Source organism: Talpa europaea (genome assembly GCF_964194135.1).
Source record: "Talpa europaea genome assembly, chromosome: 1".
In the NCBI taxonomy this organism is placed as follows: Eukaryota; Metazoa; Chordata; class Mammalia; order Eulipotyphla; family Talpidae; genus Talpa; species Talpa europaea.
Genome location: NC_140073.1, coordinates 105,199,109 through 105,213,462, shown reverse-complemented (window position 1 = coordinate 105,213,462; position 14,354 = coordinate 105,199,109). Strand labels below are relative to the sequence as shown.

Sequence of the window (14,354 nt, the reverse complement as noted above, 5' to 3'; positions counted from 1 at the left end):
AGCTCTGTTATCTGTAGCTGGGAATATAAAATAAGTCATAAAAGTTGAGGTACCAAAGATCATATGGCCTAGAGTAAAAACATTTATATGTAAACATGTGATACATTGCTAACGAAGGCAGTTCAAAGGAGATGTGGTTTCTGACTATAAGCTTCATGAATTAAGTGGCACTAGTTGAACCTATGAGGACAGGAAAGTTCCTTCCTATAAAACAAATAGGAAGTGGTTTATTTTAACCAGTACTTAGGATTTATGACCAGGATTATTTTTGTATTTGCTTCTTTTTAAAAAATAGGTTTTAAATTGGATAAGAGAATATTTTGGTGGGTGAAATAACATCTCATTTTTTATAATAGGAAAGATGTTTTTATTACAAGCATCCAATAGAAAGAAGGTAATCCCTAATAAAATAGAATAATAAGTAGAATCTCATAATCAATACTTAGAATGAGAGGATTAAACATTTATTAGAATAAGAAAAAAATAAAGAAAATGTACACATAAGCAAAATAATAAATATAAAATTGAAAGAAAAATGAAAGCTACTAACTTATATTTGTTAATGAATAATTAACTTATATGTAATAATGAATAAAATGAATCTTCTTGTTTAAAACAAATATTGTGTGAAATTGAGGGAAAAAACTTGCCATTACAAAAGTTTGAGTTAAGGATGGTATTTTATCTACCTATGGGCAGACACATTGTGTTGATCAACTTACAAAAATTCATGCAGTTTAGTGTTTTATTCTTTTTTTTTAATTTTTATTTATTTATTTATTTATTTATACAAGCACTGGATACAGTCAGAAGCGTGGGAGGGTGAGAGAATTCACCAGAGCCAGAGCAGGGAACAGAGCAGAGCAGGCAGATGGACGAAGTACACTGCTGAGGGGAGCAGCGGGTGGCAGGAGAGGTCTGCGCGCCATGTGGGACCCTCCTCCAGTGGCCGGGGCACAGCTGGGGATCGAACCGGAGCTGCAGAGGCTGCGGGCAGCTTCGCAACCCAGCGCTCAACCGCTGCGCCACCGGGGAGGCCTCTAGTGTTTTATTCTTAAAAGTTTTTGTCTTCAAAAAATATACTTATTTTAACAGCCTTGACAAATTTCTTGAAATATTTTTGGAGTTTTTTTCAAGAAGATTCTAAGGCATGATCTTTTCTAATATTCTCACTGGTGGTACACCTGCCCTTAGGGGAAAGCAGATCCCTGTCTTAGTGTTTAATTCAATATGTATGTCACCTATTATTCAGTTTAAAACTTTTTTCAAATAGTTTTTTAAGCAAATACAATGTGTATATTTTTTACATAGTCTACTGTTTCAGTGATGAGACTGTTTGAAAAAATAGTTCTAAAAATATGCTTGTGCAGCAACATCATTATAGTAAGTGGACTTTTCAAGATAGCTATTTTTTTTTAAAGATTTATTTATTTATTTATTTATTTATTTATTTATTTATGTATACAAGCACTGAATACAGTGAAAAGTGTGGGAGGATGAGAGAGAATTCACCAGAGCCAGAGCAGGGAGCAGAACAGACAGATGGACGAAACACACTGCTGAGGGGCACGGCAGGAGAGGTCTGTGCGCCATGTGGGACCCTCTGTCATGGCCGGGGATCAAACCAGGGCTGCAGAGGCTGCTGGCAGCAGCCAGCACCACCAGGGAGGCCCCAAGATAGCTATTTTTAAAAAGCATTACTCATTAGGATATTTAAGTCTGATAGTTTAGGAAACTTTCTTGCAACATTGTCTCAATAATAAATAACAGTATTTTTCTTTGGTTATTAAGTCATTTCACTTTTTTTCATAGAGAAAGAAAAAATACCTTTTCATCTGAGTAGAAAGGTTCTAGAATAACATTTTTTTTTTCTTTTTAGTGTGGACGTAGTCAACTCATTCTTCAAAAAATTCAAACATTACTAGAAAGAGCTTTTAATTTAAATCCTCAGCAATCAGAATTTGCTACAGAACTTGGACACCAAATGATTTTACAAGGAAAAGTGAAAGAGGCATTGAAGTGGTTTAAGACTGCCATGACACTTGATGAAACTAGTGTCCCTGCACTAGTTGGTATGACAACTATGTCTATAAATGTTTCTCATAAGGATGCCAGTAAAAATTGCTTTTAATACCACCATTGAAGAATAAGAAAGTGTGTTTTCTGGTTTTCTAAAATTAAACTGTTCTCCATTATCAGCAATAGGAAAAAAAATCTTTAAAAATAAATAATATCTTGATGAAATAGACTTAAGAGTTAGTTCATATATGTTAAGAATTCTTTAGTAGATGATTTGATATAGGTCCAAATTTCTCCACTTTATTTTCTTTTGCTCTTTTCTTTCTCTTCTTTTTTTTTTTTTAATCTAAAACCGATGCATTTTGGGAGAAATGGCACCTGCAGTTATGTAAATTTGGCTAATTGTCTTGTTTGGTTTTAGGATTTATCCGCTGTCAATTAATAGACGGGCAATTACAGGATGCAGATCAGCAGCTTGAATTTCTTAGTGAAATTCAGCAGTCTCTTGGAAAATCTGCGGTATGGTATTTTATTTTATCAGATTTAGATCCTAGCTACTGTTTATAAAATATCAAATTTTAAATATTATGATTTAGGAATGACTTAAAAGACTTCTATATACTGATTTTGATAAGTTTGCATTTATTGGTCTATCCTGTGCAAAATTATACTTTAAATATTCTACAAGATTCTGAAAGTCCTTCCAAACTCATATTTAAGTTTGAACAAATATTGCACATAAATAGCACTTCTTATGCATTTGAAAAATAAGTAGAGATAAGTAATTTATGAAATCTATTTTTCCCTAGGAATTAAGCTATCTACATGCAGTTCTTGCTATGAAGAAAAATAAACGACAAGAAGAAGTTATTAATTTGTTAAATGATGTCCTGGACACCCACTTTTCACAGTTAGAAGATTTACCTCTTGGCATACAGTATTTTGAGAAATTAAATCCTGATTTTTTGTTAGAAATTATTACAGAATATCTGAATTTCTGCCCAATGCAGGTAAGTCTGGAAATTATTTTCAAAGATAATTTTTATATGATATTTTATAAAAGGTGTTAATAAATTAACTTTTACATGTTAAACTGTCTTAAAATGGTAGGATTTTTGTCTATATTAGTTGAAATTGGTTTTTAGTCATAATATTTATAATAATGTCTGCTGTCAACTAATGATTGTATCCATTTACAAATACTCATTTGTAATTTATAGAATCTTAAAATGTTTTTTTTTAAAGATTTATTTATTTATACATACAAGAACTGGGGTACAGGCCAGAGGTGAAGGGATGTGAGAGGATTCACCACAGAGTAGGGAGCAGAACAGGCTGATTGAATGAAACACACTGCTGAGGGGAGCAGCAGGTGAGGCAGGAGATGTCTACTACACCATGTGGGTTGCTCCCTGATGGGGATCGAACTCATGCAGCAGTGCTTGATAGCGCTGTCTTTAACCCCTGCGCCACCAGGGAGGCCCAAAATCTTAAAATGTTTAATTCAAATAACTATTAGAAGTCACCTAATTCACTTATGTTATATTTGAATATATCCTGTAACATCTTTATTACGTGCCTACAATCTCTGGATGCTCTCACAAATTCAATTCTTTTTGTGTAACTATGATTATTAAACTGCATTTCTTAGGTTAAGTCAGATTGCTTTGTGTTAAAAAATGCCACCCACATTTACTGATCCCCTTTTGCTCTCTGGAGTGACAGAGAATTACTTAAACAATGCAAGGATCATTCCTCATTCATGAAACAGATCTTCCAGTTTTGGAAATTAGTTTTCTTGTCCTCATAAACAATTCCAGATTTTTAACCATTTATTTTTTATGTGACAACAGTGGTGAGCCTGAGGAAAGCCCTTTTTTTTTTTTTTCTTTTTTCATTAAGCTCACTATTCCAAATATGAGTTTGGCCTGCAATACCTAGAACAGATTCTTTTTCCTCACCAGTTCTGGATATCCATGCAGCATTCTTTTTGTGAATCAAGTTACATTTTTGATCCCTTTTGAATAAACAATTAACTAAAGTCTTAGAACTGTTACTTGCAACTTTGGACTCAGGTTTATGGCTCTACACTTATCCCTATTAAATTTTATCTTCACAGATTCACCTCCTTCCAGATTATCATCATTTTTTCGGATTCTTATCTCTTTTATATGGATCCTTATTATCATTCATCATCTCCTTTATTTAGCTCTGAGACAATCAAGATGGCCTCATCCAAACATTAACAGTTATGAATAGACTAAGCGATGGGAGCATGTGTTGTACTACCAGAGAGTTCTTTCCAAATTGATGTAGGTCAACACATCAGAGTGGATCAGACTCTTTATTACAGAGAGTAAGCAGATGACTTAACTTTGTTATATTCAACTGACAGTTCAACACAGGGATATCATGACAAGCGCTATCAGATACTTTTTGCTAAAACCATAGTTGTCAGCAATCTCTGATCTACAGCTTCAGTAACTGTGTTAACAAGGAAAGGGGGATAATAACCTTTCGCTGGGAACTGATTTTTTTATTAATCATCATGTCCTTTTCCAGACTTAGATAATTTTTTCTTATTTTACCCCTGCAGGAATCATACCTTGATTGATATCACTTTCCCCAGTCCTGGTCTGTTTTCAGTTGCTTAGAAATTGGAATGCATTTTCAGTATTCACTCAGCATTCAGAATTCATTCAACAAATGCTTTTAGAGTTTGTTGAGCTGGGAAACTGAGCTAGGAAAATAATTGTGTAAAAGCAAAGTATTTCCTTGCTCTCTTGTAATCTTTATGTATACTAGTAGGAATATAATCAAGTCAATAATATAGTATCTTAGAAGATCACTTAAGAAAATAGCAGAACCAGGGGCTGTAATTTTAGATTAGGTGATCTGATAGGCCTCATTAAGAGGTAAAATTTGAACAAAATTTGAAGGCATCATTAAGAACACAAGATAATGAGTGTGACTGGGACAGAATGAGGAAAAGGGGAGAAAGAAGTCTTAGCACTGGAAACCAGATCAGTTGCAGTTTGTCTGCCTTAAATTTTGAGTAAAGTAGGAAGCAGCAATAGGGTTTCCAGTATGATATAGTTCAACAGTTTAAAAGAATTTTTCTTGTAGCTGGGTTTAAGTAAACTAAGTGGAGTAAAAAATATAGAGTGGTACTGGGTCCCTAGTCCACTGACATTCTGTTTTTCCTATAATATGACCTTTATTACCATGATTATCTAACCTTTACAATGCTGTTTTTCTGAGAAATAATTAGAAAAGAAGATTCATAAGAACTCTCTTGTACAATAGTTCCATCGCTTAGTCTACTCATAACTGTTATGTTTGGATGAGACCAGAAAGTAGCGAAAGTTACTGAATTGAATAAGTCTATAAGTCACAAGGCATGTATAGAATTAGAATTCATATTGCCCTGACTCTCAATTCTATTGAGAAACTCTGTCAGTTATATATCCTTTAAAAAGTTAGGTTTCCTTGATAAAGTCTTTGAACAGATATGCTCCTTTCATATGTTATCAAATCAGTAATTTTATAATAGTGACATAATTATTTTGCTGAACTAAAGCCATTACTTACATTGTTCATTGATCCCAGGAATATAAATTAGCATTAGTATAATCATAGAAAAGTTATTGGAGAACAAATAGGATAAGAAAAATTTTAGAAAAACAAAGTTCTGCTATTTACATTAAAATTAATATGCATTTATTTTTAGCTAAATGCTATTATAACTTATAAAGTAATGTGCTAATTTGTTTTGTTTAGCCTGCAAGTCCTGGGCAACCACTTTCTCCACTTCTCAGACGTTGTACCTCAATTCTGGAGACTATAGTAAGAACTGTACCAGGTCTTCTGCAAGCTATCTTCCTAATTGCAAAAGTAAAGTATTTGTCAGGTAGGAAATAACTTAAAATAACCTTTGTTTTCAGAGGTTGAAGAAGTAAATAAGCATTCCATATATATTGGAAATAATCTCATAAAATCTACATTTTACATGTGTACAAATAAGGGATTTTATTTTATTTTTTCAAATAAAGAGTTTTGTTACTTTTTCCAAGATTTATTTATTTATACAAGAACTGGGGTGTAGGCTGGGGGTGTGGGGGTTGAGAGCATTCACCAGAGACAGATTGGGGAACAGAACAGGCAGATCTACTGAAATACACTGTTGAGGGGAGCAATGGGTGAAACAGGAGAGGTCTGCTGCACCATGTGAGTCAGCTCCCTGGCTAGGGATCGAACATCCAATGCATGCCACGGTGTCTGGTGATAGCTTGATAGCACTGTGTCTTTAACCCCTGCGCCACTAGGGAGGCCCTCAAATAAGAAGTTTTAATCCAAAATAAAATTACATAATTTCTTTTACTATTTAATTCTTTAAAAAATTACCATAAACTTTTCTGATTCAAAAGACTTACTGGGAAATACAACTGTGCTACTTTTTTAAAAGTTCATCAGATGGTACTTAAGACTGGCAATAACAATTTATGGTCATAAATCCACAGTTGTTGATCTGTTGGCATAACCATAGGGGATGCTTACCAGGTTTCAGTCCCTATGGTATTTATTGATTAGTTCCTGTCTAGTTTCTGTGACTTGTTAAATATAACTAAGAAAAAAATAACCTGGGTTATAACCTTAGCTTAGCACACAAATGTATGAGTAGATACATAAAAGTAGTTCATTAATATGTTTGTTACAGATATGTACCTTTGTTGGCTAAATGTTATGCAAAAGTTTGTAAAGTCCCACAGGTACAAATCAACTTCATAATAGTCTCATAAACAACAGTTACTTCTGCTACATAGTAGAGAGAGTTAGGAAATGACTTTGCTAATTTTTTTTAATCTCAGCTTTAATTGTTATTAAAAAAACAGTGTATCGTAACAGTTTTTTTATCTTTAAAATAATCTAGTTGTAAGAAATGACTCTATAATATCTTTTTCTAACTGAGGTCTGTTGCACCACATATTTCTACTTTCTTCCCAATTAGAATGGATATCACCTACTAAATGATTAAGTAGTCTGGGTTATTTATTAAATATTCTTTATTTATTTTTGAAATTTTATATAAATAAGTCTTAGTATAGCAATATTGAATTGCCAAAGTCTCTAGGCATGAAATTCTCATTTATTACTCCCATTTTATAAAAATAGTGCCTTAAATAATTTTAAATAGCTCTGGCACATGTCTAAGTAGCAGTATTTTTGCTGACTAGCAGACCACAATGACTTCTGAAATTAACTACCTACAGTTGGACTAAACCTCACAGTCCTACACATAGTCATCAGTTTAGGCACCAGCCACAACTTAAGGGGTTCCCAGGGATACCAGCACACTGACTAGCTGGCTACAAATTGGGGGGTTCCTCTGATCCCCTTAGGTTTAATAATTAACTGGAAAGACTAATAGAACCCAGGAAGGCACTGTATTTTATGATTAGAATTTTATTATGACAAAAGGATACCCATCTGAACCAGCAAAAGGAAGAATGCATAGGGTGAAGTCTGGGAGGGTCCCAAATGTGATGCTTCCTGTGGAGTCAGGACACAGCACCTTTCTACCACATACAGGTCTGCCAATATGTGCATCATTAGCAACCAGGGGAATTCACTCTCAGTTCAATGCCCAGGGTTCTTTTTTTTTTTTTATTTTGCCCAGAATTCTTATTAGGGTTTCATTATATAAGCATGAATTGACATTGCTTGGACATGTGATTAAACTCATTTTTCAGCCCTCACTAAGCCCCTAAGCTCAAACTAATATCGCCTACCTCAAAGCCCAAAGCCTCTAATCACGTAGGTAGTCTTTGTGATAGAACAGGTCTTCCCTGCCCCTAATTGTTAGCTAGCATAGATCATCAAGATCACAAATAAATACATTCCTATCACTTTGGAGTTTCCAAGGCTTAGAGGCTCTCTCCCAGGAAACTTGAACAAAGGCTTGCCAAATTCTGGTCAAGAATGATTACTGGACTAAATCCTTTTTGTTAATGTAACTGACACTGTAACATGCTAACTATTTAAATTTCTATGTTTTATATAACTCATGTTATTGAAGCAATAAATAAAAAAAAATTTTGACAAGAAAAATATAGGTAAATTTATAGGTCTCTCAGTAATGGTGTTTGACTGATCTTTTTACATACTGTCATTTCCTGGTTTGCTTCTTATGACCAAGGACTGGCCTTACAAGTATATTCTCATGCAGACCAAAAGGAAACTAATTAGTACAGGTAGAGATTAAATCACATTCTATGAATTGAGGGCCTTAAATTCAAAAACTGGAGCCATCCATAAGCTATTTTGCTTCCTCTTCTCTCTCAGATCGCCATCTCCTAGTCATTTGAATTATAACAGTGGTGCTTTGTTTCCCTCATTAGGTGATATTGAAGCGGCGTATAATAACCTGCAACATTGCCTAGAACACAATTCTTCTTATGCAGATGCTCATCTCCTATTGGCTCAGGTTTATTTGTCTCAGGAAAAATTAAAATTGTGTTCCCAGTCTCTTGAACTTTGTCTGAGCTATAATTTTAACGTAAGTAGTCCTGACTCAAGTGAGTAAGACTTACCAGCCTCCATGAACCTTCAGAAAATGCTTACATATTTAACAATTTTTTATTTCACCTTGTATTTTGTGGATAAATGCACTTTTTAATGGGAACAATTTTAGATTCAAGCAGTAGGGGGAAAAATAGAGACAACTGTTGTGTAGTTAAAAAACTATCCACTCTTAGCAACACAAGACGACGTCAATGTCAGCTCTTTCCCCCCATCTCTACATAAACCTTAGTTTTCTATAAAACTCACATAATAATACCTTGCAGTTAGAGTGAACATTAAATGCAATAGTGAGTATATATTGAAATTTAAAAATTTAGAGTAGTATGCCAAATGTTCTTATATATAAGAAATTTATTTTATTGCCTGGTTCATTCTTGAATTTTTGTATTAGTGACATTTTCCCCAGAGTTATCATCAAAGGAACCCCTTGTCATTTTCAAAATTAATATTTGGTTTGAGGATATAAACAAATTACAGGTATACATTAGAGATATTGCAGGCTCAATCAGGACCACACAATAAAAAATATCAAAATAAAGCAAGCTACACACATTTTTTGGTTCTCCAGTGCATATAAAAGTTACATTCACACTATATTGTAGTCTAATACATGTGCAGTGGTATTATGTCTAAAAACAAAAATAGGGCCTCCCTGGTGGCACAGTGGTTGAGCACTAGGTTGCAAAGCTGCCCGCAGCCTCTGCAGCACCGGTTCGATCCCCGACCACCAGGTGAGGGTCCCACATGGCGTGCAGACCTCTCCTGCCGCCTGCTGCTCCCCTCAGCAGTGTACTTCATCAAGTCTGCCTGTTCTGCTCTCCCCTCTGGCTCTGGTGAATTCTCTCACCGTCCCCCGCTTCTGACTGTACCCAGTGCTTGTATAAATAAATAAATAAATAGATAGATAGATAGATAGATAAATAAATAAATAAATCTTTTTTTAAAAAATAAATAAAAACAAAAATAATGTGCAGACTTAATTAAATGTGACTCAGAGATTAGGAAGTGAGCACATTAAGAAATGAGATTAGGAAATGGCACCAGTGGACTTGCTTCATGCAGGATTTCCACAGACTTTCAATTTATAAAAAAAAGCAGTACCTGCAAAGTGCATTAAAGTGAAGCATGATGAAATAAGGCAAGCGTGTAGGTTTTTATCCATGGTATTCTGTATGTTACATCCCATATTCCTTAGGAGTAGGTGAAATCCTAGGTCCACCTGCTTCCTTAACTATCCAAGGTCACGGAGGAGGTCCTCAAATTTTTGCTTTGGTTCACACAATTTGGAGCCCACTCAGTGAAAACCTTTAAGTGGGCTGGAAATTCAAGTTCCAGCTACAGTTTACACAAGATAATGCTGCTTCTTAGAAAAGTAGTTTCTCAAGACTGATAGTCTATCATAAGCCCAGTGCCAGTACCCTACCCCACTGAATCAAAATCTCAGAGAGAAGAGAATAAGCATGAGTGTTTATACTAAGAGTTAGAACCAAAGACTTACAGAGGACATACATACAATGAACATTAAAAAATAAAGGTGTAGTGAAATTCCTAGATAAATTCCTTTTCTGATCACTCAAATAATTCCTGAGAATACATATGGTAGCATTATAAACTTTGAGTTTTCTTTTCTATCATAGTAGAAGCACTTAACTTGCCATCTAGGAGAACACCAGAGTGGCAGGCCTCCTGTATTTGATTTAATACAATAATAAATAAGTCAGTAAGTTAATAAGAAGACAGAAATAGCTGTCATGTTTATAATCACAGGTAGATTATTTGATGGATTCTAAATTATGTGTTTATGTTGTTAGCATTCCAAGGAAATATTTCTAAATATTATTTTTTCAGGTAAGAGAATTTCCTTTATATCATTTGATAAAAGCTCAGTCACAAAAGAAAATGGGAGAAATATCAGAAGCAATTAAAACTCTGCATATGGCAATGAGTTTACCCGGAATGAGAAGAATTGGAGCTCCCTCGAAATCAAAAAACAAAAAAACTGAAGTTGATACAAGCCATCGTTTATCAATCTTTCTGGAGTTGGTAGAGGTCCATCGCTTAAATGGAGAGCAAGTAAGACAACTCTTTTTTTTTTTTTAAAGATTTATTTATTTATGCATACAAGAACTGGGGTACAGGCCAGAAGTGTCGGGGGCAGTGAGAGGATTCTCCAGAGACAGAGTGGGGAACAGAACAGGCAGAGCAACTAAAATACACTGCTAAGGGGAGCAGTGGGTGAGTCAGGAGAGATCTGCTGTACCATGTGGGTAGCTCCCTGGCACGCTGGGGATTGAACTCGTGCTGCAGTGGCTGTGGCTTGCTTCATAGGTTGCGTCTTAACCCCTTGTTACCAGGGAGGCCCAGGTAAGTCAACACTTAATTCGGTGACACAGATCTGAACTTTGTTATTAAAGTACATACATTAGTACAAAACAAAAATTTTAAATTACTCCCTTCACCAAATGTTAAAATTTTAAAAATTTATTTATTTCTCATTACTTTGCACCAAAGCCTGTGCTTTGCAAGATGCTGGAGATAAACATATTTGTCCATAAATGACTTTGTATCACTGGACTTAATGTTAACTACTATGAAATGTAATGATGTATAATATATGCATGATATGTTATGAAAGCTATAATATATGCAATATAACATAATATTAGTATATTAGTATATGTCATAACATAGTAATAACGCAATCTTATTGATTAATGCAAGAATATATGATTACCTTGACTAAATATATTATTACCAAAGGTAATAAGGTAATTCCTAGAATGATTCACACACACATGCACACATACAAAAACTACAAGAATAAAATGAAAGTACCAACTTGAAATTCTAATAGTTGAGAAAACAAAAGAACCATTTGGTGACTACTGCTTTGGTGAACTCACAGGACCATCATAAAATGAAGTACTTTTAAAAAATAACAATACAGATAATTGATAGATAAAAATCAAGCATATGATTCTGAGAGAAAAATTAAAACTTGTAGAAAAGGAGGAATGTAATGTCATTTATATCTGATTATTCTGGCTCCAGGAGTCACTAACCTTTCATTTTCATATATATATATATATATTTTTAAGATTTATTTATTTATTTATACAAGCACTGGGTACAGTCAGAAGCTCAGGAGGGTGAGAGAATTCACCAGAGCCAGAGCGGGGAACAGAGCAGGCCCGAAGAGCACTGCTGAGGGGAGCAGTGGGTGGGACAATAGAGGTCTGCCTCGCCATGTGGGCTGCTCCCTGGCTGGCCAGGGATCGAACTTGTGCTGCTTCATAGTGCTGAGACTTTACCCCTTGCGCCACCAGGGAGGCCCTAAAATCACAATATCTTTTTTTTTTTTAAATTTTTTATAGAGGCATGTTTTATTTATTTATTTGTTTGTTTGTTTGTTTGTTTATACATGCACTGGATACAGTCAGAAGCACGGGAGGGTGAGAGAATTCACCAGAGCCAGAGCAGGGAGCAGAACAGGCAGAAGGACCGAAGTACACTGCTGAGGGGAGCAGCGGGCGGCAGGAGAGGTCTGCGCGCCATGCGGGACCCTCCTCCTGTGTCTGGGGAGCAGCCGGGGATCGAACTGGCGCCTCAGAGGCCGCGGGCAGCTTCGCAACCCAGCGCTCAACCTCTGTGCCACTGGGGAGGCCCTAAAATCACAATATCTTATCTGTAAAGTTGAGATGAACCTTTAATGACATTTTAGACTCATTGAGATACAGATTTGGAAACTAGGTAATATGTTTAGCTGAGATATAAAAAAAGGTTTTCCTAGCAGAGGTAACAGTAATCTCCTGCTTGACAAAGAGTCAGTGGGTACCATGGGGGACTGGACTGGATCCCATCAAGGGGGCAGTAATGAAAATAGCTAAACACATAGATCTTGCAGTTAGGCTGCCTGAGTTTGAATTCTGGTTCTATCATTTGTTAACTCTTTAAATCCTGTTTTCCTAACTCCAGGGTGGGGGTAATAAAGGTCACTAGTCTTCAGTATTTTTTTTTTAAGATTTATTTATTTATGCATACAAGAGCTGAAGTGTAAATCAGAGGTGGGGGGATGAGGGGATTCACTGGAGACTGGGGAGCAGAACGGGCAGATGTACTAAAATACACTACTGCGGGGGGGCAGCAGATGAGTCAGGAAAGGTCTGCTGCATCATGGCAGGGATCAAATTCATGCTTCAGTGGCTGCTGATAGCTTCATAGTGCTGAGACTTAGCCCCTTGTGCCTCCAGTGAGGTCCTCTTCAGGAATATTGTGGGAAATGAATGGGTTGACACAATCCTGGGTTCAGAGTAAATGCATATTGAATTATAGTAACAGTGACTCTTGTATAGTAACTGCTGTTGTTCTAGTTTTGAAAACACTTTACCGCTAACCAATATTTATCATCTGAATTTGTTCTCTAAGCTTGGTTTTTAAATTTCTGTACTTCTCAAAAATTTACCAAACTTCATAAATCATTTTTGTTCATTCTTTATTGGTAGAAAATCCTTATTTCTAGAGTAATTTGTTGAATATTTTAAAGGATGTTATTTTAATTTCATCTTTACAGCATGAGGCAGCAAAGGTTTTACAAGATGCCATCCATGAATTCTCTGGGACATCTGAAGAACTACGTGTTACTATTGCTAATGCAGACCTAGCTCTGGCTCAAGGAGATGTCGAACGGGCTTTAAACATGCTTAGGAATGTCACATCCGAACAGCCTTATTTCATAGAGGTCAAGGAAAAGATGGCAGATATATATCTGAAGCACAGAAAAGAGAAAATGTTATATATCACTTGTTACAGGTAAGTGATTAATTCAGCCCATTATGTTTGATACATTTGACTCTTAAAGTTAATTCCAGTATTTATATTTCTTTTCAACAGCTTTGTTAATACTTTATAGATTCCTTTCTTAATGTGTTCTTGCTTCCTCCACCCACCAATCACAATCACCTAAGTTATTTACTCTCCTAAGATTCTGTTACATGTGTTTCAGAAACTGGAGAGTTTGTTGAAAAAAATACTTGATCTTACATAAACATTCTGAGGAATGGATTACCTTTTTACTGTATTACACTATTGCCTATGTAGAATGTTCTCTGAAAGGTATTAGTTAATTGAAATAGATGGACTTCTCTTTTATTTAATTGGTTAAGAAAGAAATATTTGTATTCAACATACTAAAGAGTTGGTCTGATTTCCAGAGAAATTTCCGAGAGAATGCCCAGTCCTCGTTCTTTTCTTCTCCTTGGTGATGCATACATGAATATTCAAGAGGTAATTTTCCTATGGTGGTAAATTTAGGGGGGGAAATTCTTTGTGGTTAGTGTAACATTTTGTTAAAAGGAATTTTTTAAAAGAATATTGACTTAATAGTCTAAGGTCTAGTCATCACAATAAATAAGAGGCAGCCATTACAAATTTTTCATCAAATTGAGATCCAGTAATTCTGCACAATTGCTATTTAAAATAGAGATGATGTCAACAGCAAGTTAAGAATCTCCTTTAATCAGGAGGATGTAAATCGCTACTGGTTAAGATTATGTTTTCTTCAAAGGAGAGGCAATCCTCTGCCTTTTATTTATGAGTTTTATAATGACTTGCAGAAATAGAAAGTCAAGAAATTGTCTCTTAATTCTCACAGTATTATTTATGAAGACAAGGGCACAGTTAACATGGGTGGGATTATACTAATGAGTTACAACTGTGCTACTATCACCTCTCTGAAATTTAGTTTCTGGACTTGC

General features: G+C 35.2%; 1 protein-coding gene across 1 annotated transcript in view; it reads left to right on the top strand.

The window, feature by feature from the left end:
- Positions 1 to 14,354, top strand: part of TTC21B (tetratricopeptide repeat domain 21B) — a gene marked incomplete at both ends in the record, with an annotated part of 62,693 nt that overhangs the window by 16,557 nt on the left and 31,782 nt on the right. The window contains 8 exons of the mRNA XM_084229831.1: positions 1,880 to 2,072; positions 2,441 to 2,538; positions 2,829 to 3,029; positions 5,800 to 5,929; positions 8,418 to 8,575; positions 10,450 to 10,674; positions 13,172 to 13,410; positions 13,812 to 13,884. Of these exons, the coding sequence (XP_084085957.1) occupies positions 1,880 to 2,072; positions 2,441 to 2,538; positions 2,829 to 3,029; positions 5,800 to 5,929; positions 8,418 to 8,575; positions 10,450 to 10,674; positions 13,172 to 13,410; positions 13,812 to 13,884 (1,317 nt within the window). The remainder of the gene's footprint in view (positions 1 to 1,879; positions 2,073 to 2,440; positions 2,539 to 2,828; positions 3,030 to 5,799; positions 5,930 to 8,417; positions 8,576 to 10,449; positions 10,675 to 13,171; positions 13,411 to 13,811; positions 13,885 to 14,354) is intronic.